At 47.1% G+C, this 25,940-nt stretch overlaps 1 protein-coding gene across 2 annotated transcripts in view; it reads left to right on the top strand.

The window, feature by feature from the left end:
• ITGA9 (integrin subunit alpha 9) overlaps positions 1 to 25,940 on the top strand; it is a 316,744-nt gene that overhangs the window by 273,056 nt on the left and 17,748 nt on the right. For both annotated transcript variants that reach the window (XM_084754233.1, XM_084754234.1), the window contains exons 24-26: positions 9,085 to 9,210; positions 12,204 to 12,323; positions 17,475 to 17,576. In XM_084754233.1, the coding sequence (XP_084610359.1) occupies positions 9,085 to 9,210; positions 12,204 to 12,323; positions 17,475 to 17,576 (348 nt within the window). The remainder of the gene's footprint in view (positions 1 to 9,084; positions 9,211 to 12,203; positions 12,324 to 17,474; positions 17,577 to 25,940) is intronic.

The following is a 25,940-nucleotide window of genomic DNA, read 5'->3' as shown; positions in this document are numbered from 1 at the left end:
TTTCCTGGACATTAGGCCGAGAGGCACACTTCAGACTTCCCTGGGAACCCTGAAACCTGAGAAGCAATGAGTCACTTACCGGTTTTACTTTCCAGCAGCTCTGGAGTGCATGCACCCCCCAAAAAGCACTCTAAGGGGTTAGGCAGAGCACGGCGGGTAGAGATGGCATCCCGGAGATGGTCCCTGAGCTTCTGATTAAAGGGGACTCATCAAGTAATACCTGACAGAGTGGATTCTGCAAAGCTGCGCGGGTGTGAACTCTGTTCTTTGCTGTAGGGATCCGAGAGCTAAAACTGGAATTTTAACAAAGGCATACAATGCCATGTCCCAGTGGGTGGGGGCGGGGCGGGGTGACGGGCTCATTCATTATCCAAATCAGTAGACCGGTCTACTTCCAATGCATCTTGTCACCCTTGGAAGGCGAGCATTTTTTTTTTTTTTTTTTTTTTTTTTTTTTGGCCTGCGCGTCAAGTGCTCAGATAATGTATTGACGCCTCCATCTCTCACCACAGAAGATCCAGCCACATCTGGAAATTCTTTGGTGTCACTTCATCTCTAAAACTACTTCCCATCTGTATCCCTTTAGCTCCAGCAAAGATCATCCCATGCTTTGGAAATGGGCTGCCTCTGGGGCCTGCCCTTCTCTGATGACATGTAAATGAATTCTCTTTTATGGGGAGCCTGGTGTGGCCTGCACTCTTGACTCTTCAACATGTTGGTTCATCGCCCCCAAAGAGGGAAAGGGGTGGGGCTCAGGACTGAGGGTGAAAGCGTTGTGTTCGTCAGCCCTCCAGCTGGTGGAAATAAAAGGCATTCCTCTATAGCATAAGAGATGGCGGACTCGCAGAGAGAGGCTGACAGTCTTGTGTGGATGTTGCAGCTTCTTTCCTTTTCTGTCTCACCTTTGGTCTTGGCAACCTCTTGACCTTTCAGACAGAGCTCAGCTTTCTTCGGTGAGGTGGCCTTTAGGGGTCAGGAAATGGCTGGGAAGAAAAGTGTTTTCTCTAGAGTATGATTTTCAGCTAGAAAGAAAATATCCAAATCAAAGTTACGACATTTTCGGGATTTTAAATTTACTCCCCTGGGCCAGCAAGCTGGCAAAGGTCCCTGCTGCCAAGCCACATAGACAAATAAGTGAACAAATACAATAAACGTACTGTCTTTTTCTTTCTAGAATCAGAGGACACTAGGCTATTCTGGTGGCCCTGATCTGTCCCCAACTCTGCAGGTTTCAAGTGAGCCGTCACTGTGGACAGCTGTCATATGCCATTTCCACAGCAAAACTGTCTAGTTGAGTCCCTATTGGCTCTGGAGCATTGCAGGGGCAGGACTAGCCAAAGCCAGAGCCTTCTGTCTGCTTACCTCAAAGAGCTTGTGATGTTGAGAACCGCTTTCCTCTTTGAATCCTGTTTGTGTGTTGGAACCTCTAGCTACATGTAGAAAGAAAGATGAGAAAGATCAGAACTCGGGGCTGGAGATGTGCTACTGGCAGGAAAGTGCTAGGCGTGCAAGCATGAGCCACGGGGTTTATATCCCAGCACATACCAGGCCTGGCAGTGCTCACCAACAGCCCCAGGGTGGGCAGAGGCAAGAGAATCCATGCCTAGGGCGTGTTGACCAATTGCTCTAGCTGAACCAGTGAGCTCCAGATTCGCTGAGATACCCTAGCCCTCTGCTATGTGTGCTCGTGCACACGCATACATGTGCACACACTGACACACATGTACATATACAGGAACATGCGTGCGCACGCGCGCGCGCGCACACACACACACACACACACACACACAGAATTACCTGCCAAGCTGATAAGCAGGGAGTCTCCCCCCAAAGTGTAAGATTTTGTCGCTCTTCAGAAGGACACGCCCACAGACCATTCTAAGAGCGCTCTATTGCCCTTTTATTTAATTCTGGGGCATCGACACTCCGAAGCAGTGTTCTCAACCTTTCAAAACATGGGTAACATAAATCTGGGTGCATCCACAGTCAGGAACTCACCAGGACCATCATCTCCATCTCTGGCCTTACATTAAGTAGCTCATCATAGCTGGAAAAACAGGGCTTACTTTGAGCACCCGACTCTCTCTGGGTCTGCAATATCATATGGCCTGATGCGGGTGCTGAAAATGCAAATCTTAGGGTGCGTAAGGAAAACAATGTCGTCTTTTACCATCCACCACCTAGTACCAAGAAACTCTTGGTAGCCATGTAACTTAACAGCAATGTAACTTAACAGAAGAGATAAAATGAGATGCGGTCAAGAAAATCACTGCAGTTCACTGTTGCTGAGTGGACCAGACTGTGACTGGCTCATTTATATTAGGTCAGGTGTGATTAACCAGTTGGTACCCTTTCTCAAGCTTTTTAGAGAGTCCTAAGTGGATGTCACCAGTGACCACTATGGAGCACAGCAAGCCCTGCTCCTGCCCCCCACCCCCCCATCCCCCCACCCCCCCATCCCCCCACCCCCACCCCATAGAGTGTGACTCACCCTGTCCTGGGATAGCTCCATCCCCAGAGTAGCTGGCTGGTAATTGAATTAGCAAAACTGGCATTCAAAACATTCTCTGGGTTTCCCATCTCAAAGGGCGTGTGAATTCGGAGAATTCAGAGGGGCCCAGCAGTTAAGTCGCGGGGCTGGCTGTGTTTACCCAGTTGCCATCAGCTGTGGTTATGTAACATGATACAGAAAGTGGCCCAAGGAAGTAACAGGGAACAGACTGTCGGCTGACAGAGAAACGTGAGTTAACAGGAAACACATGTTCTTGGGGGGGGGGGGGGGGGAGGAGAACCTGTGCTGCTTCTCCAAGTCAGCTCCGGGCTAGTTTTAAGTCAACTTCACCAAGGGCCACATTGAGGGCCACTCCAAGCAGGGTCCTAAGTGATATTCAGCTAGCTCGGTCAGGCTTCCCTTGTGCAGCCAGGCACATTTTGATGACCTTCTCTGTGAACCCCTAGCCATCGGTGTGCCATCAGGAGAGCAGGCTAAAACTGATGAAAGGGGCATCCGGGCCTCAGATGTGCTCACTAAAGTGCTCATTACAAGGTCAGGTGCGGTGATGCACACTCAGAAGGTAAGAGTTCAAGGCCAGCCTGATCTACATAGTGAGTCCAAGCCAGCCAGAGCTATGTAGAGACAAAGAAAGGAAAGGAAAGGTTTTTTGTTTTTTGTTTTTTGTTTGTTTGTTTGTTTGTTTGTTTGTTTTAAGTGTTAAGAAAACTACAGGCAGGTAACTGTGCACACCTCAAATCACAGATCCTCCTCACTGGTTCAGAGCCTTCACTGCTCCCCCCCACCCACCCCCCCACATCCTTCTGCAGAACCAACCTGCTCCTAAGATTTGCTTACAAGGCCCGGAGTTCTGTTGTGCAAAGTGGATAACAACATGAAGAATAGAGGTTCGTGTGGCAGGTAGTTTGGGAAGCTACAAAGTCAAAGGGTACAGCGCTGGCATTGTGAGGGCTTCTTGTTCCAGAGTAATGGGGGGGCGGGGGGGTCACCTGCTATGACAGCAGTCTCAGGACACATGCTGGTGTACAGCTCAAATCGCAGCACTCAGGAAGCAGAAGCAGATAGACCTCTGTGAATTCCAGGCCAGCCTGATCTACATAAGAGTTCGAGGCTAGCCAGGGCTACATAGTGAGTCCCTGTTCCAAAAAATAAAATAAGCCGGGCGTGATGGCACATGCCTTTAATCCCAGCACTCAGAAGGCAGAGGCAGGCGGATCGCTGTGAGTTCGAGACCAACCTGGTCCACAAAGCAAGTCTAGGACAGCCAAAGCTATACAGAGAAACTGTCTCGAAAAAACAAAAATAAAATAAAATAAAACAAGACAGCAATCTCATGATAGCCCACCAGGCCTGTGGTGCTTGAATGAATTCATTCATTTATGGTGGTAGAGAACCGTGTGACCTGAGTCCACATCTCCAAGCACATCAACATGTGAAAGTGAGGGGCACGTCCCACCTGTTATAACACTCACTGATGCTTGTCTCAGGATGAACCCAAGGCTACTGTGTGTACCTTTGCTTTTCTGTTCCTTTGTCTTCCTCCTCAAGATCTGCGGGAAGCCTTCTAGCTCCTCTGAGTCAGGAATGCTGGGAAGCTGGGATGGACAAACTGTGTAGAGGTCAGAGTGTGAGAGATCAGAGGCAGGACACTGGCTGTAGAGCCTGGGTGCTGTGGACACAGGGTGTGGCGGGGAACACCCAGCAGGGATTCTGGAGAGGGGCTTCCCAGTCTCTCAGAGCGAATAGGCACAGGTTACTTAAGCTCTCAGACCCCCCTCGCATCTGTGAATTGTGGGTGACAAATAGAGAGACTGGAGTCACAGTGTGCCTAGCATACCTCTGACGTCTGTCTGTTTGTCTGTCTCTTATATGCGGTCAACTCCCCAACTCCACTCTCAGAACCAGCCCATTTTAACAATGGAGTGGTATTCCGCCCTAAGGGGGAAAAAAATGGCATCCTGTTGTTTGTGGCAACGTGGAGGAAACTGGAGGATGGTAGGTCAGAAGTGAGGCAGGCACAGAGGAAAACATACACATGTTCTTAACAGGTGGGAGCTGGAAAAGGTGACCTCACGGTAGTGGGTGAGACAGTGGCCACAAGCCTGGAGTGCAAGGGGAATGGCTCAGGGAAGGAAATGGTTTGATAGGGGTGAGGTGCAGTGAGAGAGCTAACAGAAACAGCTGCACATCCCCAACACAAAGACAACTAGCCAAGGTGATGGGCACTCCAGTCACCTGACGGGAGGTATCCTTACACACTGCAGCATGGTGGGCTGCTGGAGAGATGGTCCTCAGGAGCACTTGCTGCCATTGCAGGAGAATGAATGTGGTTCCTGCACACAGATTGGGTGGCTCACAACTGTCTATAACTCCAACTCCAGGGTACAATGCCCTCTTCTGGCCTTCATAATCACACAGACACACACAGAGAGAGAGAGAGAGAGAGAGAGAGAGAGAGAGAGAGAGAGAAGAGAAAATTAATCTTTAAAAAGAAAACTCACACCATTCTCCCCCCCCTCTCTCTCTCCATATATATATATATATATATATATATATATATATATATATATATATATATTTAATTAAATCTTCTTTTCAAGCCCCATTTAGACAGACGTGTGGTCTCCATACTGAGGACAGTAGTCCCTGCCCAAAGGTGCTGCAGGATCCAGTGTGTGTCCTACCTGTTATAACAGTGCCTCATGTGAACTAGGATTATCTTTATATCTGGACTCTGCATAGACAGGGCCCACAAACAGGTACACCTGGCTCTGAGGAAGATGGCTTGAGGGCTAGAACTAGAAAAACAAGCCCAGTGTGGTGCTGCATGCTGGAGTAGGAGAGCTATAGCAGTTCAAGGTTAGCCCAGTTCAAGGTTAGCCCAACAGCAAGCAGCTTCTCCAGGTCCATAACAGACACTGTGGTCCTGAGCCTCACATGTGGAAACGTCCTGGTTCCTCTGACCTCAGCCTAGAGTGTTGCCCCTTTTTCCCCAGGAGACAAAGGCTACTGCTATCTAAAGAAGAGGCCAGCTTTCCTTGGCAACACCATCACCAGGAAGCCTCCTTTCAGGCTTCAAGCCCCATGTTTCACAAAGTGAGAGCACTTAAGAGCAGATGGGACGCTATCCTCTGACACCTTAGCGGCTTCTAGCTGCTCACCCGGGATGACTCTCCCACCATGTCATGTCTCTGTCCTCTTGGGCTCCACAGCGTAGGCTCCTGACAGTCTCCCAAGTCACCACCATCTCTTGGTTTGAGCTTACACAGTGTTTTCTTTGGGGTCAGATTTGGAGGGGACAGATAACAGAAACCCTCAATAACTGCCTGGGCAGAATCCAGCCTCCCTCAGCAGTGTGTCCCATGTCTTCTTGTCCCTGGCTGCGGACTTAGTAAGTTCTTTTGTGCAAATTCCAGTTGCCACAGACCTCCCGCAATTCCCAGGGGTCCTGTGAGGAGGAGCCCTGTTGCGGGAAGTATTTGGCCTCCAGCAGTCTGGTAAAGTATGAGAGAGAGTGAGTGGCAGAGGTGAGCAAGGAGCAGAGGCCACAGGGCCCCCAGCCAGCCCAGGACGGGGCTGTTAAACCCAAGCAGAGTAGTGCTTGGTGTGACGAGGCAAGAAAACTTCATCTCCCCATGCCTTAGAGCAGAGAAGATGATTAAAACCAAGTTGTGAGGTGTCCTTGTTAGCTTTCTCTTGTCTTCATAAACATCCACAGCCAAAAACAACTAGGGGAGGAAAGGGTTAATGTGGCTTATGGTTTGCAGTCCATTGTGAAGGGAAAGTAGCCAGGGCCAAGAACTCAACTCAAGGCGGGAACCGGGAGGCAGGAGCTGATGCAGAGACCATGGAGGGGTGCTGCTGACTGGCTTGCTCTCCATGGCTCGCTCAGGCCCATCAGCCCAGAGACTGCACTGCTCACAGTGAACTGGCCCCTCCCACATCAAGAGAAAAGTCCCCATGGGCTTGCCCAAGGCTGATCTGACAGAAGTATTTTTTTTTCATCTGAAGTTCTTTCTTCCTAAATGGACCCTAACTTGATCAGTTGATCAGTTAGACTAAACTAACCAGTGGGGGGGGGGGGGGGAACGAGGATGTCCCAACAATTGCTTATCTGCAGGATGGAAGATGAGGTGACCCCTGGCTGAGATATGGTTCAGTGAGTAAAGGTGCTTGCTACTAAGCCTGGTAACCTGAGTTTGGTCCCCAGGACCCGCACACATGCGCCATGGCATACATGCCTCGCCCCACCCACACGTACACAAGTAAGTTAATCTCTACAAAAACATTAGGTGTCCCCATGCTCCACGGGAAGACGCACATATGATCTGGGAAGCATGGGATCAGCTCCTAGGAGCCACTGTGCTAATGATCATGCTGGCAGTTGTGCTAATTCTATGGCTGAGGAAACCGAGGCCCCAGAAACCCACATTGTCATGGCTGTGAGGAGACAGAGCTGGGTTGTTTTCTCACGCTTTGGGGGTGTGGGAGGGGAAAAAGGAGAGGAGGAGCAAAGGGAAGGGAATAAGAGGAATGTGTGTGGGATTGTATCTGAGCTCCGCTGCTGCGTTCAGGGTGCTGCTAACAGCCAGCCACGTGACCTAGGATAAGTCACCAAACCGAAGGTCGCAGGTCCTTATCTGTCTGCCAAGGCCAAGGACTGCCTGATCTGGGAACTGCCTTCCAAAACCAACATTCCAGGGTGCTCTGTCCCCCCTTTCCAGCCCCAGAGCCAGCAGGCACAGCACAACAGGCCTCCCAGCCTGCAGGCACTCATACCTCCCAAGGGCTGGCCAGGAGTCAGCTTTCTGTTGTGGGGGAGGGGAGTGGCAATATGGGTCCCTGTGGAGAATTCTGGGTAAAAGAGAGGATGGATGGTTGCCCTCCTCCCTGACTCCCACCATAGTCCAGCCTTAGCCCCTGCACCTCAAGAGCACCTCTGCTCAGCCCTCCTCTTATGTTCCTGTATCTCCATCTTTTTTTTTTTTAAGATTTATTAATTACTATTACATATACAAGTGCTCTGCCTGCATGTACATCTTCACACCAGAAGAGGGCATCAGATCACATTACAGATGGTTTTGAGCGACCATGTGGTTGCTGGGAATTGAACTCATGACCCCTGGAAGAGCAATCAGTGCTCTTACCCTCTGAGCCATCTCTCCAGCCCTGTATCTCCATCTTCAAACTGGCAACAGACATGGCCCTGTCCCATAGGACTGTTGTGAACCAAATTGCTAAACTGTGAAAGACCTCAGAGCTGGTCTCGCGACTGTGACCTGCCGTCCTGTGAGAGCGGTGCCCGCCCCCCTCCCCCAGCAGTGACCCTACACAGGGACTGAGTGGCTGAATTTAACTGCACCACATCAGACCCTGAGGTGACCTCAGGAGCCTTCAGTCTCCTGCTGAAAGGAGACCACCCTGAGTCTCCCAGGAAAGCGGGTTATTTCCTGATGAAAACGATCCCCACGTAAACCACAGTCAGGAGGGCAATGGCCAAGATTTTCACCCGCTGCAGACTTCAGTTTCTGCTTCCGGCCCCACATTCCACTCGGGGGCAGACTGTCATAAGGCATCAGATCGCCTGACCACCACTTTCCTGCTCACAAGCCACCCCAGAGATGCCCGGTGGAAAAAGAAATTAGTGTGAACTGTGACTCTGTCCCTCCAGGGTGACCTCAAGACCTAGCTGTTTCTCACCCACTTCGCTGCTGCTCCCAGCCCCCTGCCCCCTGCCCCCAATCCCCTGCATGTCTCTGCTGGCACCTGTGGCTGGATGTCAGCATCAACTTCTCGCACTAGGGGCTCTTGTGTGCAACCCGCTAGTTTGGGTTGGCAATCAGGTTCCTCCCCCTGCCTGGAACCCCAAAGTACCAGTTTCTCCTGCACTGAGGAGCCCTTTGCCTTCCTCTGACTTCAGTGAGGGTCAATGTGTCTTTCCTACAAGTCTTGGAGCTTTTCTAGGTGTGGACCAGAGCAACCCTTGATGCACTTTTTAACCTCTCAAGAGCAGATCCTACAGGGTTTTACAGCATCCTGGTGCTTCCATGGAACATTCTAGAAACTTCTAGCAATGGGCCATGCATGAGGCCCACTTTAACTCTGATGGACTTAAGGTCCCAGAAGACCTGAGCTCCAGACCAGGGCTCTTGATTCTGTTAGCAAGTAACTTGAATTTCATTTCTCCTCCTAAATGCTTATCTGAAAGGAAGTGTGTATATGAACTTGGAAATCAGGAAGTGGAAGGTTAAAGCTGTTCCTCAAATCGCATTTGCATGTCGTGAGACAAAGGACTTAATAGTCATATTTTCTGTCATAATTTAAACACTTCTCGGCCAGAGCTGTGGTACAAGCCTGAGGTCCCAGCTGCTAGGCAGGCTGACACAGGAGAACATCTTGAACCCAGGAGCTCAAAGCCAGACTGTGAAACGCAGTCAAGAATCTCACAAAACAAAATGCGCTTTGACCATTCGTGTCTTCTAGAGAATGGTAGCAGGACAGTTTGTGCTCTGCTGTGCCAGACTTTTCTGTTCTTAGGCCGCTGGCTCTAACAGGTCTCTCTCCCTTTCCAGGTGAGCCAAGAGAAAGGCAGCTGCTCTTTCCAAAGGGACCCAACTCCTTGCATCATCCCTCAAGAGCAAGAAAATATCTTCCACACCATATTTGCTTTTTTCACCAAGTCTGGAAGAAAAGTGTTGGTAAGAAGTTGCTTAGTGACTGGGACCATGAGGGTAGGCCTCACGGGAAGGCACGTGGCCTCACGGGAAGGCACGTGGGAGACAAGAAGCCATCCTTCTGCTTAGGGTTTCTTATTTCTCAAATCTGCTTTTCATAAGCTAACTCAGAAAGACTCAAGGACTGTGACCAAATCCTATTTTTCAACCCAGGGTTTCTATCAAAATGCTAAATTTACATTTCATATTCCATTGCCTGACCAACAGAAAACCTTTACAACCCACCAAACAGGAAGTAAATGATGTTTCTGCCTAGAAGGAATCTACAAAAGTGGCATGGTTCTTACACAATACACTGGCAAAACCTCCTAGCAATTTCTATTAAAATTAAACACGAATATATTCTGCAACCTAGAAAAATGCACCATTTCTGGTCTATCCCCAAGAAGTGAATATATGTGTCATTGAAAGACACAAGAATGTTTGAAGCAATTTTATAGTAGCCGAAATCAGAACAATTCACATATCTATCAACAGTATAATGAGTAAACAGTTGTGCTATATCCATATTTAGGAATATTACAGAACTATGAAAAGTAAAACATAACTATACTAGTGTTTCATATACTATATAATTTAAGTAAGTTTCACAGAAACTATACTAAATGAAAGAAGACTAAAGGAGCATACTGGAGCTGGAGAGATGGCTCAGAGGTTAAGAGCACTGTCTGCTCTTCCAAAGGTCATGAGTTCAATTCCCAGCAACCAAATGATGGTTCACAACCATCTATAATGAGATCTGGTGCCCTCCTCTTGCCTGCAGGTGTACATGCAGGCAGAACACTGTATACATAATAAGTAAATGAGTCTTAAAGGAGCATTCTGGAATGTTTTGTGTATAAGAAGTTCAGAAATAGTAACAGTGATAAAAAATGTTCTCTAGCATGGTCAAGTTGGTTCTCCGGGTGAGAACATATGTAAAATATATCAAAGGTGTACACTTACAATTTGTTCTTCTTACTCACTGTGTGTGTTTTTCCTCACTTTTCCAAAGCCCCCTTTCCTGCATCCTGACTACATTTTTTTAGCTTTTTACTTTCACCTAAGCACATCCTACATGTACTTGAACACATCTCCCGCCCTAGAGATACCAACTGTTTGCTATTAGAGGTTTGGAATTTTTTTTTCCACTTGCGTACCATCTCAGTTTTATTTCCTTTTACTATGACAACATACTCTGGCATAAGCAGTTTAGGAGAGAAAAGGTTAACTTCAGCCCATCCTCTGTGGAAGCCACAGGACGCTTAGTCACCCTGCATCTCACAGCAAAGCAGAGAGGTAAGAACTGACTCCTTTCTGCTCATGCTCAGCTCACACAGTCCTGGACACCCTGCCTAGGAACAGTGCCTCCCACAGTGGGCAGGTCTTCACACATCAATCAGTATAACAGAGATAGCCCCACACAGGCCACCTTAACCTAGAAATCGCTCATTGAGATTATAGGAGTCCGGATTATGTTAAGCTGCCTATTGGCGCACATGGTAAGGATGGCCCATCTTTTTAAAGGCCCTAGGGGACAGCTAGGTATAATGGCATCCAGCTGTGTGCTACACACAACTTTAGGTCAGGCTGAAAATGTCCCCTGCATGAGAAGTTTCACACGGGTGTATACATATATGTACACACACGTATACTTTATATATAAAGGTATGCTTCAAGCTGGGCACAGTGGCGCACGCCTGTAAGCCCAGCACTCAGGGAAGCAGAGGCAGGTGGATCTCTGTGAGTTTGAGGCCAGCTGGTTGGCAAAGCAAATCCAGGACAGCCAAGGCTACACAAGAGAAACCCTGTCTTGAAAAACTGACAAAAAGAGATATCCTTCAAAACACAAAAGGAAAAGTCCTCTTTTTTAATTGGAAACAAACTTCCCTTGGTGGTTGATGTGTCTCTTCAAGAAGGTGTTATACAGCTTCTTTGTTTTTTAAGCTCCCCTATCCCCCCCCCACCCTACCACCCACCACCCACCCTTCCCACCCCACACCCCCCACACCCCAACCCCCCACACGCTGGAGACAGGACCAGGATATCAATCTGCCACAGCACCTGCAGAATTTACCATAGTTGGAAAGTATTCTTGTTTAAAACTCATAAAAGTACATCAGAACATGTAAATGTCTCGTTTTGAGAAGAGTTGATTGTCTTTATGAAATACAGCTTTTCCCGAAGGACTAACCTCAGAACCACTTGTGTCTACTGTGGACTCCCTCCCCACCACACTAGAGAACAGAGCCCTAGAGCCCAGCAGGCCAGTGAGCCTTCCACTGCCCTCTGGTGGTGACAATTCATAATTGCATCTTTGTTAGTTTGGGGGTTTTGTTTTGTTTGAAGGTGTGAGAAATGTTACAGGTTTGTTTTTAATTTTAAAAGCTGTTCTTCATAGAAATACAATTTATATATCAAATAACAGCAATAAAATTGTGTTGTATAGTTTTAAACAGAAAAAAGTAAGGGAAATAGTTCATGTTACACAACCTCTCCCTGCATATCCTATTTGTTTAAAAATCACTTTTTGTTTTTTTCTTTTTCTTTCTTTCTTTCTTTCTTTTTTGTTTTTTGGGTTTTTTGTGGGGTTTTTGTGGTTTTTTTTTTCAAGACAGGGTTTCTCTGTGTAGCCCTGGCTGTCCTGGACTAGCTTTGTAGACCCGGCTGGACTGGAACTCACAGAGATCCACCTGCCTCTGCCTCCCTGAGTGCTGGGATTAAAGGCGTGCGTCACCACGGCCGGCTCAAAAAAAAAAAAAAATCACTTTTTCTAAATGAATTGCTGGGACATGTGTATTCGGTGGCTGGACACACTTAATTCCTATTCCGCTCTGTAGTTTGGAGCTAGAGATGGAATCCGGCTTCCTCTTGATTTCTTTACCCTGGGATTGCCTCAGCCACCACAGATGCTCGGCTCTATACATGGCTTTGGATTGTCTCTGCCCCTTAATTCCTTCTGGAAATTTTCTCCTCAGGACTGTGACAAGCCCGGGAGTTTCTGCCTAACACTGCACTGCAACCTCAGTGCTCTCCCTAAAGAGGAGAGCCGCACCATTGAGCTGTACATGCTACTGAACACAGAGATACTGAAGAAGGTGAGTCTGTGAACAGACCTTGTGCTCTCAGGGGTTACCCAGAACCCCTGAAAGCTGTTCCCCAGAACGCTCACGCTGCTGTTTGCCAAACTTTCCCAGCATGCACCATTGGTAATTCAGCCGCCAGATGTTGCCAAGAAACAGCATCAGACACTCCGTGTTCATGCTTAAGCCCAGCACTGGCACTGTTACCTGGGAGTTTACTAGAAATGTGGAATGCTGGGAGCGCACTACATGCAATCAGCCTTTCTATCAGCTTCCAGAAGTTCTCATCTGCCCAGCCATTTTGTCACTCTTTAATTTTCCTTGGGCTAGCCTGCAGGGCCTGGTGGCACATACCTTTAATCACAGGTAGAGGTAGACAGATCACTCAATTCGCGGCCAGCCTGAACTCTCAAAAAAAAAAAAAAAACAAATATATCTATATATTCCCCTTGGGCTTATAACACCTCAGATTCTTTAGGGGATAGAATCTGAGATACTGCTGTCTGACAAGCTTACAAATTCTACTGATTTGGGGACCATGTTTTGTTTTGGTTTTGACCAAAGGTTGGCCAGGCTTTTCTGTCAAGGGCTAGCAAGAACTGTTTTAGGCTTTGTGGACCAGAATCATGCATGTTCAGCCTTTGGACATTGTGACATACTGTGGTCACATATGAAGTTCAGGCTGGAGACTACTCATAACTTACAAAAACAACAAACAAGTAAACAATAAACAAAGTTGATTTATACAAACAAACAGCAGGCCAGATTTGGCCCACAAGAGGCCTAATTTGCCTTATCGCTGGTTCAAACGATTCCTCAAAGAAGCTGGACTTGTGAACCTTGGCTCACTTTGCTGCTGTGAGTTTATCAAAATGGTTCCAAATTCCCCAGTCAGCAAATCTCTGGCTCTTATTAAAGGTTTATCCTGATTTATTTTAAGATGAGATCTTGCTGGCATGATGTGTCACAGGATGCTACAGAAATAATTGAAGATGAAGGTAAAATACACACGTTAGCCTCAGAGTTCTTATTTATTTTTAATTCGAAAAGACTAAACATGCAAGAGCTGCAGAAAAGCCATCTCCAGGTGAGAACAGTCAGTGCCATCTCACGGTCAGCTTTTAATTGGACCCAGCAGTGAGGTGCCAGCCTGAGGGGGTGCAGTCCCTGGCGGGGGTGGGGGTGGGGTGAGGTGTTGCTTTATGTCCCCCCCCCCAATCTCTCTGTAGCAATTACACTCTCCACACACCATCTGGGTTCCCTGGTTTGGAAACGAGTTTGGGGAAGTTTGGGCTCACACTCAGGGCTTCCTTGGGATACCCACTTTGTCTAGGACAATGTTAAGCCAGGTGTGAGCTATAGGCTACCATCTTTCTCTAAGGAGTCTCTCCCTTGCCTGGTTCCCGAGCTCTCTGGCCTGTCCATCTTAGCCAGTGCTGCTGACAGTTGTATTTCCCATAACACTCACTTGTCACTGTCCCCAGAGCAATGACACTTACAGTCAAGACCACTCTGCCATCTCTTCGCCCTCTGTCCCATGGCTGCTGCTTGGCCTTTTGTCACAGGGGCTAAGTGTAACTGTAAGCAGCTCTGAGCTGGTTGCTCTGCATCTTTCTCTAGGGACCAGTGGTAACCAAGGACCACATCCTAGTAACTGTCGTTCCCATGAGTTAGCCAAACCAATGCAGCCCCAGGCAAGAGAGGTGACAGCTCTGAGGTGTCACATGGCACAGGCTGCAGCCTGCAACAAGACTAACTTGGGAGCCACATGAGGCCCAGGTCCTCTGAAGTCTGAAGCAGTGTGTCAGGCCTGTCCCCTAGCACAGCATAGTTGGGGGCCGGGGGTCGACCAGATGGCTCCAGAGCCATTGAGTCTCCCTGAGGACTTGGATCAATACAGGCCTTGTGGCTGGCCTCAGCCTAGAGTTGTGTTTATTTTCCTTTGACCTCAAGGTCTGGCTCCAGACAAGGGAATTTGAGGTTTTATTGTTTTAACCTCAACTAGTTTTCATTTGAAATGTCAGGCCTCGTTTTTTAAATCATCAGAGGATAGGATTTCTTTAGAAGTGTCCCTAAGGCCTTTTTCACAACCACTGGGGGCCTGCTCTATAGCAACCCTTCATCTGCTTGGCCTCTAACCGAGCCATTATTATCACTGTTAATACCTAAGGTGGTGACAGTGATGATTCATAATAGAAAATATAGATTCAGAGGGTGGCTTATGGCTCAGTGGGTAAAGGCACATGTGGCCAAGCCTGACTACCTATGCTCCACTCCCACAATCCACATGATGGAAAGGGAAAACTGACCAACGAAAGTTGTCTACCCTCATGTATGCTATGGCTCCCAACACTCCCACACAAAATTAATTGATTAATAGAAGATCAGAAGATACAGGAAACCAAAATTTACAAAACTATTAAGTTGCTGGAAGCTTTTTTTGAAACAGAAATACTCTTTTGAATGATAATCTCCCCCAGGATCATTTAAATTTTATTTTTATTAAAGGAAGGGGTGGTTTTTTAAAAAAAGAAAGAAAAAGATGGGGGCCTGGAGAGATGACTGTTCTTCCAGAGGACTAGACAGAGTTCGGTTCCCAGCACCCACATGGCCAGTCACAACTGCCTGCAACTCCAACGCCCTCTTCTGGCCTCTGTAGGGTCCTGCATTCATGTGCACATACCCGCACACACAAATAACAGACACGCACACAAATAGACATAATTAGCATTACATTTAAAAAAATAACAATGGTAGATTTGACCAACACATATATAACTCTGAAGTTCAAGTGGACCTCACACATAGCAGCTCAGAGTTCCTATGAGTGTCTGAAAATACCACACTAAAGCTCGTTACTACAGACAACTGATACATGCTTATGAAACTCTTAAGCTGCTGCTGCTGCTGCTGCTGCTGGTTGTTAAGAATAACTTGTAAACTGGGCATGGTGGTGCACACCTTTAATCCCAGAACTCTGGAGGCAGAGGTAGACTGTGAGTTTGAAGCCAGTCTGGTCTACAAAGTGAGTCCATTCAGGACAACCAAGGCTACACAGAGAAATCTTGTCTCAAAAAAAACAAAACAAAACAAAAAAAGAATAATTTGTAAACAACTCCCAGGTGAAGTATACTGCCAAGGGTCCCCTTGTGCCACTACAGGGTGGTCTCTGTGGTTTCCTGGGTGATAAGCAAAGAGTCCCCTTGGAACTCATGTCTAGAACAGTGTTTCTCAACTTGTGGGTCACAACTCCTTTGAGGGTGGGGTCAAAGAACCCTTTCATAGGAGTTGCCTAAAACCATCTGCATATGACATATTTACATTATGAGTCATGAAAGTAGCAAAATTATAACTATGAAGTAGCAACAATTTTATGGTTGGGGGCGGGGTCACCACAACATGAGGAGCTGCGTCAAAGGATGGCAGCATTAGGAAGGTTGAGAACCACTGGTCCGGAGAGAGGGGTCTTCATTGTTTCTTTGTATACTTCGCCAGTGTGGGTCAAAGCTGACTTGAGATCTGTCTTGGCCCATTTTCTGTTAGTATTACAGGGAGCATGGACTGGGCAACAAATAAGTCATAGAAGTTCCAAGGGCATGGCACATGGATTTAGCCCCTGATAAGGGCCTTGTCCTACATGGTGGCACCACAGGGAGAGCTTCTTAGTGCTGTGGTGGCACTTTTCTGTGTGCCAGTTTTTTCCTGTGGAGATCTCTCTCTCTCTCTCTCTCTCTCTCTCTCTCTCTCTCTCTCTCTCTCTCTCTCTCACACACACACACACACACACACACATACCAAAGTAATGATTGGGGCAAACTCGAACATGGTGAACCAATGACTGCTATGGTTTCCTCAGGAGTAGAGCTGAGTGGTCACCTTACAGGAGCCAGGAGGACTCAAAATAGCCGTTGCATCACTGAAAAGCCTGCACCAGAATAGGTGGCAACCCAAAGGAAGACCCTGCAGCCCTGAACTCTGAGAAATCCCCTCCCCCCAGCAGCTGCTTACTCCGTTTACAAAGCTGAGAGGGGCTTCCAGAATCTTCCTAGCTTCACTTTCCCAGACATGTGACTTTCCCTTTACCTTCTACTCCATCTTGGAGAAAGAGTTTCAATTCCAGGAAGCTGCCACGGGGCACGTGAGTCCTCTACCCTCTTGGCTTCACCTAATCTAACTAGCTACCTGAAGCTACTCCTGAGTTCCACATGCGCATGGCTTCAGGAATTAAACTTCCAATGCTAGAATTCTAGGGACGTGTACAAGCCAGAGTGGCTTCCCCCAGGGACAGGGGCACTCAGTCAGAACAGGAGGAAACGCTAAAGACACCTGGCTGGCAGAGCCCAGCCATCCCAAAGAGGAGCTGAGAAGCTGCCACGGACAGCGCTACCAGGCCTGGGATGCTGGCCTTTCCTGAAGCCCTAATTTTGCCAACCCACTTCTTTTCCCAAATTTTTTCTCCATTTCTGCCTTGGAGCCATGGTCTTGTTAGCTGGATGGTGGCTTTGAAACTGAGCGCGTGGCAAGACTTCCAAGGGCTTCTGCCAACAGGCGTTTCCCGAGGCTGAAGCCCCCTCCTCGCCCCTTAAGCCTGATCTGTAAACTAGATGCTTGTCTGTCCCACCTTGTCCCAGCCCTATCACCACACCAGAAGATATACTCTAAAATGTTCAACAGCTTCAGCTCTGAGACATCGTCACTCGGGAGCAAAGAAAGAGTTAAGAGTAACTAAGCTTTCCTGGTTTTGAGGGCTGTGGTCAGGGCAAGTAGATGACTAGAAAATGGGAATCAGATGCCTCTGGGGGTGCCAGGCTGGGGTTTGATACACACAATTAAACAGCTTTCCTTCTCCTCCGCTCTTTGTGAATACGTCGGTATCCAGCTCCAGCTAGCTGGCCCCCACCCTCGGAAACCACAGCACACAGGCTTCCATGTGTTTGTTACTGGCAAACTCAATGGTGACTCTGCGCCCTCCACCACCCAAAGGAATGCTCAGAAGATGCCAGAAGCGTGTGCCTTGTGGGTGCCTGTGATGGGGAAGCTGCTAGTTTAGTGATAAAACTGCACGTGGAGTGTTCATGGAGCTCCGCGCAGCCCCTCTCACGGGCGAATCATTCTCAGCGTCATTGGAGAACAGTCTCATAGCGAATCCTGTCATCTCTCCCACAGGACAGCTCCTCTGTCATCCAGTTCATGGCTCGAGCCAAGGTGAAGGTGGATCCTGCCCTGCGCGTGGTGGAGATAGCCAACGGGAACCCAGAGGAGACTCTGGTGAGTCGGCTGTGCCAGTGGTGGTGCTCTCCTCAGAGGACTGGGGCTTGGAGCTGGGATCTGAGGGGGAAAGAAATTCTCTGAGCCAAGATGAAGATGAAGGGTTTGCGGTAGACCCAAAGCCATGGCCGCTCTGGCTTCCAGGGCCCCCTGGAAGGCCTCATGGCTTTCTTGTTGCGTTAACATTGCTAGGATGCCACGGGTATGTGAAAGCTTCTTGCAGTAGTTGGCCGAAGGAAAAAACTATCTGGAAGTACCCTCAGCAGGGCTTGTATTTCCACTTGGAGGCCAGGGTTATTTTTATCTCTTGGGCCCTTCTCTAAAATGTCTTCTGCTTTCCTGCCTGTGTTGTTCCACAGATAAGCACTGGGGTAAGGCAGGGGCTTAAGAAACAATTGCTTGGTTGTCTTAAAGAGGTATGTCAAATTGCGAGGAACCTTCTCTCTCACTCTCTTCGTCTTTCCTGTCAGACTTCAGAGTGGGCACTCACTCAACCTCGTGGCTTAGCTGTCCAGTGAGGGAGAGCCTGGGCAGACAGGCCTGGAAAGTCTGCATTTTGTCTCATTCCTAGGAGGGAAAAGTCATGCACTGTTTGACACCCTCCTGAGCCCAGTCCCAGGGGAGAGGAGTGGGCAGGAAGTCAGCCAATGAACTAACTGCTCTGCCGAGGCACTGTGAGGCCTGCTGCTCTTTCACACCCCCTCCCATGGATTTTTACCTCCTCTCAAGGGAGGCTTGCCCATTCTCAGGGAATCTGCGTCGCTTTAACAAACGTATGAAGTGAATTCAAGAATTATGTATTTACACAGAAAAGAAGAGAAGTTAACTTATTTTCTAACCACAACAAAGACATACCGTTTCATAACACTGGTATAAGAGGAGCTGGGACTGTGGTTCAGTCAGTAAAGTCCAGTCCCCAGCACCAGATGTGGCACTGCAGCCTGTGATTCTAATGCTGGGGAAGTGCAGAGGTCCTGGGAGGCTTCATGGCCAGCCAGTCTAGCTAAAGCAGTAAGCTCTGGGTTCATTGATATCCCAATCCTGTTCCTGTTTCCGGTGAGTGTTCTGTGACCCCATCAGCCAGTCTAGGATGTCTAAAAGCACCCAGGACGACAGAGATCCTGAGGGGGTCAGCCATCCCACAACTGGTGCAAAAACAGATGTGAGGCCTGAGCTCTCTTCATGTGGAGTAGCCCCAAATGAACCTCGTCCACTCCTTGGGCTAGGTTTTTCTAGCAGGTCAAATATTTGGGGGTGGCCAATGTCCCTGTCTCTTTGCATTCTGGCCACTTTGCAACTGACTCGGCGTTTCACCTGGAAAGCGAGAGCGCGGTGGCCCTTGCTCACGGTCATGGCACCTGTTAAAGAGCATTTGGTTGTCTTAAAGATGACATCTCAAATAGGATGAAGGATGCCCAACATTTAGCATGTTCTGATAAACCATGGTGTCAACACTGAAGCACCAATAGAAATGATTAACAGTGCGCGACAGATGGACGTGGAGAGAAAGCACTGGACCTGCCGCCTGCACCCAGGGATCCAGGGAGGCACTGTGTAGCATCCTGCTGTGAGGCTCCAGGTCATCCACTCTTCTGTTCTGAGAGCTATGGTGATACTTTCCCTACCAAGTCTTGGCAGGAAACTGTTGTTGGTTAGTTGGCTGGTTTGTTTTCTAGCAAGGTTTCTCTGTGTAGCCCTGGCTCTTCTCCTGGACTCGTTTTGTAGACCAGGCTAGCCTTGAACTCATAGCAATCCACCTGCTTCTGCCTCCCTGGAGTGCTGGGTTTACAGGCATGTGTGTGTCACCTCACTCCATGTCCCACTAGCTAACATGCTTGTTGTTGGGGCTTCATGCTCCCCTCACGGAGGGGAAGGAGCACACGATGAGAATCCCCAAAGAGCCCTTCTTGAAGGCTCCTCCCACCTTTGTCTTTTTGGTCCACAAACTAAGGTTCAGTTCTGCTGTGTCTTCTCAACTTTCCTAGTAGAGGAAAAAAAATCGAGCAGAAGACTTTCTAGTTTTAGAACAAGTACATAACCCTGCCTCACCCAACTCCCACCCCATGTAATTCTTCTGAGTGCCTGGCTCCTATCAACTGGTCTGAAGGGGGATTTCCATGAGGACTATCTTTAAGAATTAAAAAATAAGAAATAAGATGCCAGGCAACAGATGCTAGATTATATGAGGTTTATTAAGTGAGCATGGGGAGAGAAGGAAGGGGGAAGGGGTGCCCCAAATAGAAAGAGGTAGAGAGAAAGGGAGTAAGGGAGTAAAAGAGGGAGGGGCTAGGTGAGCCTGTCCTTTTATCTGGCCCTGGGCAATGACATCACAGGTAGGTGGATTGAAGCTGAATCCTAACATTCCTCCCTTTTCCTATAATTAAAAAATGAGGAACGTTGGGTTGTTTTTATGTAAGTTAAGTTAAAGTACATAAATGCAGGTTCATCAAAACAGCTTTTTGGCTGCCATATAAGGGGGAAAAGAGAGAACAGCAAGAGCAACAAAATGTCCAGATTACATAGTGAAAGGGAAGGAAAAGTTCTGCCCTGAAAGTTCAGGGTGGAGGGCAGGGTGTGTCAGCCATGTCCTGCAGCAGACAGGGACCGAGGAGTGCTGGGAGAACCTGGAGCTGTTTGTCCTGGGCCTGGAGCACACCATTTCAGCCTTTTGCAAGTGGATAAGAGGCAAAGTAATCATCTTAACTACTTCCTGCTGACAGTAGGGTGGTGACAGGGGTTAAAAGACTCAAATGTTGGCAAGGTTCTGGAAGAACAGTCTGTTGTATTTGCTGTTCAGGATCTGAGAACATCTGTGCCTAAGAGAGGCAATGCAGATCCAGCTGACATGATCCGTGAGGTTGGACTGGAGCACTTATGGGTAGCTGCTTTGATGATGTCCTGGATATAGGACGTCTGGCAGGGTACTGGAACATACATGTGGGCAGACAACAAAATTAATAGGTTAGGGGGGAGAGGTACACTTTAGGTCTACATTTGAAACTCTTGGAAGAGCAGAGAGAAAAGGCTTGAAAATAAGGAAAAAAGACAATGCTTGAAATTTTGGGGGGAGCAGAGGGGAATCCAAGATGGCTGTACTGACCACTGATGGTGTCTGATTGGCAGGAGGGAGCCTAGGGACTGGGCTGGGAGCCACAGACCACAAGACCTGGAGAGCACTAGGTGAGAGTAGCCCACACAGTGCAAGGCACGGGTGGGTCTGGCCTCTGGACATCCAACTGATCCATGGAGGATGGGTGCCCATTCCCCAGAAACTGGCTGCATACCTACCTGCGAGTGGCAGCTGTACTCTTTATCTCAGACTCTGTATCTAGGACTGAACTGTAGGCAGTGAAGTGCCAGCATCTGGATCTGCTGGCCCAGGGAAGAACCCAGAATGGGTGGATCTGACTTCAAACCACTCCTCCAGTCCACAGAAAGCCCCACAGTCCTGTGGCCATGGCCAGGGTCTCCAAAGCCCAGCACAGCCTATCAGGCTGTACTTGCACTCTCTCACTCTGACTGAACTGTGGTCTACAGATCACCAGTGTCAGTGTCTGCTGGCCCAGGAGGGAGGCCCAGAGTGTGGATCTGGGATAGATCTAACTTCAGATCATCCCCCCAGTCTACAGAGGGATCCAGGGCCCACATGGGGGTTGCAGGTGGCTGTGGACACCTTCTCTGGCTACAGCCAGGTTCCCCCACTCTTTGGCAGACTAAACCAAAGTCCCACAGCCTGAGCAGGAATGGGTGGGAGGAAACCCAACTAAACACAACAAGCCTACTGGAAGTACCTGCACTCTCTGGCTGACTGAACCAGGCCCCAGCGACCCAGGGGTCTCTATATCCCAGCCAAAGGTAGATAGTACCTATACTCTCAGACTGAACCTTGGGCTGCAGAGCATGAGCACAAGCCTCTGCTGGCACAGTGCAGAGCACAGAGTATGGAGCAAAGTTCCCCAGAGCTGAACCCAGGTCACCTGCCTGATCCAGGTAAGGGTTCTCTGATCCCCACAGATGAGAAGTCTCAACCTATAAACAGTCACACACACACACACACACACACACACACACACACACAAAACTGCTCTCAACGGCCAGTGAAGGACACCAGAAACTTTCTCCCAATGTCAGAAACAGCAAGATGACTAAAGGCCAGAGTAAAAAACCACAAACAACAAAAGCCAAAATAATATGGCATCTCCAGAACCCAGGAATCATGGGAACTCAAACACAACTGAAGCACAAGAAAATGACCTGAAATTCTTAATAATGAAGATGATAATGGAGGAAACAAATAAAATCCATAAACAAATGCAGGAAGATGCTGCCAAGCAGGTAGAAGGCACTGGAAGAAATTCAGGAAAATACAATCAGATGAAGGAAGTCAATAAACAGTTCAAGATCTGAAGGCCTATAGAGAGGCACTGGAAGAAACTCTGGAATATACAATCAGATGAAGGAAATCAGTAAAATGGTTCAAGATCTGAAGATGAAAATGGAAACAATGATGAAGGCACAGACAGAAGAGAAGCAGGAACAAGAGACCTTAGAAAAGAAAGAAAGCAACATAGAAGTGAGCTTCTCTAACTGAATCCAAGAGATGGAGGAACGAATCTTGAGACTAGAAGATTCTATTGTAGATCTTGAAGCAACCATCAAAGAAAATGATAAATCTGAAAAATCCCTGACACAAAACATCCAAGAAATCAAGGACACCATGAAAAGATGAATCCTGAGGGTAATAGGCATTGAGGAAGGAGAAGATGCCCGACTCCAAGACCCAGAAAATATTTCCAACAAAATCATAGAAGAAAATTTCCCCAACTTAAAGAAGGAGATGTTTATAAACATACAAGAGGCCGACAGAACACCAAATAGAATATACCAGAAAAGAAAATCTTCCCACCACATAATAATCAAAACACACAATATACAGAACAAAGAAAAAATTTGAAAGCAGCAAAGGAAAAGGGCCAAGTAACGTATAATGGCAAACCTACACTCTACTGCAACCAACATCAAAACCAAGGGACTTAACAGTCACTGGTCATTAATATCTCTCAACATCAATGGTCTCAATTCGCCAATAAAAAAGACACAGACTAACTGAATGGACACATAAACAAGATCCAACATTCTCTGCATTCAAGAAACACATCTCAGCCACAAGGGTAGATATTACCTCAGGATAAAAGGCTGGAAAAAGATATTCCAAGCAAACAGACACAAGAAGCAAGCTGGTGTAGCCATTTTAATATCTAATAAAATAGACTTTTAACCAAAATTAATCAAAAGGGAAACTGAACAACTCTCTACTCAATGACAACTGGGTCAAGGAAGAAATAAAAAAGAAATTAAAGACTTGCTAAAAATTCAATGAAAATGAAGGTACAATATATCCAAATTTATGGAATACATTGAAAACGGTGCTAAGAGTAAAGTTCATAGCACTAAGTGCCTTCATAAAGAGATTGGAAACATCTTATATATGCAATTTAATAACACATCTGGAAGCCCTAGGAAAAAAGAAGTAGAAACACCCAAGAGGAATAGACAGCTGGAAATAAAGCACAGAGCTGAAATCAATAAATTAGAAACAAAGAGAACAATTCAAGGAATCAACAAAACCAAGAGCTGGTTCTTTGAGAAAATTGATCTTTAAAATCTTGGAAAAATCAGGGATACAAAGCATATACCTAAACATAATAAAGGCTATATGCAGCAAACCAATAGCTAACATCAAATTAAGTGGAGAGAAACTCAAGAAAATGTCACTAAAACCAGGAACTAGACAAGGCTGCCCACTCGCTCCATATCTCTTCTATATAGTACTTGAAATTCTAGCTCGAGCAATAAGACAACAAAAGGAGATCAAGGGGATCCACATCAGAAAGGAGGAACTCAAATTATCCCTATTTGCAGGTGATATGATAGTGTACATAAGTGACCAAAAAATTCCACCAAAGAACTCCTACAGCTGATAAACACCTTCACCAAAGTGGCTGGATACAAAATCAACTCAAAAAAGTCAGTAGCCTTCCTGTATACAAATGATAATCATGCTGCGAAAGAAATTAAGGAAACTACACCCGTCACAATAGCCACAGTAATATAAAGTATTTAGGTGTAACTCTAGCCAAGCAAGTGAAAGACTTATATGAAAAAAGCATCAAGTCTCTGAAGAAGGAAATTGAAGATGATATCAGAAGATGGAAAGTTCACCCTTGTTCATGGATTGGGAGAATTAACATTGTAAAAATGGCCATTTTACCAAAAGCAATTTACAGATTCAATGCAATCCCTATCAAAATACATACACAATTTTTTAAAGGCATTGAAAGATCCATTCTCAACTTCATATGGAAAAACAAGAAACCCAGAATAGCTAAAACAATCCTGTACAATAAAAGATCCTCTAGAGGAATCTCCATCCCTGATCTCAAACTGTACTATAGAGCAATAATAATTAAAACAGCATGGTACTGGCATTGCAATAGGCTGGTTGATCAATGGAATCAAATCAAAGACCCAGAAATAAATCCATACACCTATGGGCACTTGACCTTTGACAAAGAAGCCAAATCTATACAATAGAAAAAGGATAACATCTTAGAAAGATGCAAGTGGATCCATATTTATCACCATGCACAAACCTCAAGTCCAAGTGGATTAAAGACCTCAACATAAAACCAGAACTAGAAGAAAAAGTAGGGAAGAGCCTGGAATGCATTGGCACAGGAGACAACTTCCTGAAAATAACACTAACAGCCTTGGCTCTAAAGTCAACAATTAATAAATGGGATCTCATGAGTCTGAGAAGCTTCTGTAAGGCAGAAGACACTGTCAACAGAACAAAGCGACAGCCTACAGACTGGGAAAAGATCTTCACCAACCCTACATCTGACAAAGGACTAATATCCAAAATATATAAAGAGCTCGAGAAATTAAACAATACCAAACCAAATAACCCAATGAAGAAATGGGGACTAGAATTAAACAGAATTCTCAACAGAGGAATATCAAATGGCTGCAAAACATTTAAAGAAATGCTCAATGTCCTTAGTCATCAGAGAAATGCAAATCAAAACAACTCTGAGATTCCATCTTACACCCATCAGAATGGCTAAGATCAAAAACTCAAGTGACAGACCATGCTGGCAAGGATGTGGAGAAATGGGAGCACTCCTTCATTGCTGGTGGGAATGCAAACTTGTACAACCACTTTGGTAGAAGCAGAGTGGGCTAGAATTTAGCATATCTGAGAGCTCTTGGATCTGACAGAGAACCAGACAGAGGGTGAGAGAGGAGTCAGGAAACTTGATTACCCAGGGCCATGCTGAATCCTGCCACAGGGAGAACCCCATGCCCTGGGCTCTGGGGCCAGCTCCCCAGACTCCTCCTCACCAGCTAATGTTGGAACTCCATACTGGGGACCAGGCCTGCTCTGGCCCACCTTCCCCTGCAACTCTTGCAGGGGGGGTGGCTCCCCAACTAACACTGGGGACTGATAGGACATCTGTCCCCTTCGGTGTGCATCATGAAGGGTCGTGACGAGTCAACCAAGCTTGCATCTCAGCAAGAGTCATGGTCCAAACACTTGGACTTCGTGATGATGGGAGCTTCCCAGGCAAGCAGCCATCCTTTTTTATTTTTGAGACAGGGGTTTCTCTGTATAGTCTTGGCTATCCTGGAACTCTCTCTGTAGGCCAGGCTGGCCTCAAATTCAGAGATTCACCTGCCTCTCACAAGTGCTGGGATTAAAGGTATGCGTGCACAGGCACCACCACTGCCGCCACCACCACCACAGGCCATCAGCAAGGAGCCATCTTAATGAAAGCATGAAGGCCTTGTCCAAACATGGCTATTTGTGCTTTTCTCTCTTTCAAGAACTAATATGAGCTGGGCGTAGTGATTCATACCTGTAGTCCCAGCACTTGAGAGGCAGAAGCAAGAGGATCTTGAATTTGAGGCCAGCCTTGGCCAGTCTAAAGACAATGCTGGAATGAGCAATGCTTCCTGGCCAGTGTGATAGGAAATATATTTGGAGCCTTTTGTCTTCTACCATGGAGCCATGTGAACCTCCTTCATGTTGGGATACAGAGCATTAAACTATAGAAGTCCCCTGGAAAATCCACAGTACCCTTCCTGGCTGAGAACCACTAAGCCCCTTCCTCCCAGGAATGGAGGAGGAGAAAATAAATGATTTGCCCAAGATCTCACACTTGACTGAGCCAAGGGTGGCATCTGGACCACTGGACTCACAGCCTGGAGGTCCCTTTTCCTCTGCCATGTTGTAACCACTCAGCCACGTTGGTGAGATGCCAAGCCACTCTGGACAAACGCACTGAGACAAGGACAAAGATG

The sequence above is a fragment of the Acomys minous genome, assembly GCF_964271855.1.
Source record: "Acomys minous genome assembly, chromosome: 13".
NCBI classification, from domain to species: Eukaryota; Metazoa; Chordata; class Mammalia; order Rodentia; family Muridae; genus Acomys; species Acomys minous.
The sequence above is the reverse complement of the archived record's forward strand: the minus strand, read 5'-3'. Positions and strand labels throughout refer to the sequence as shown.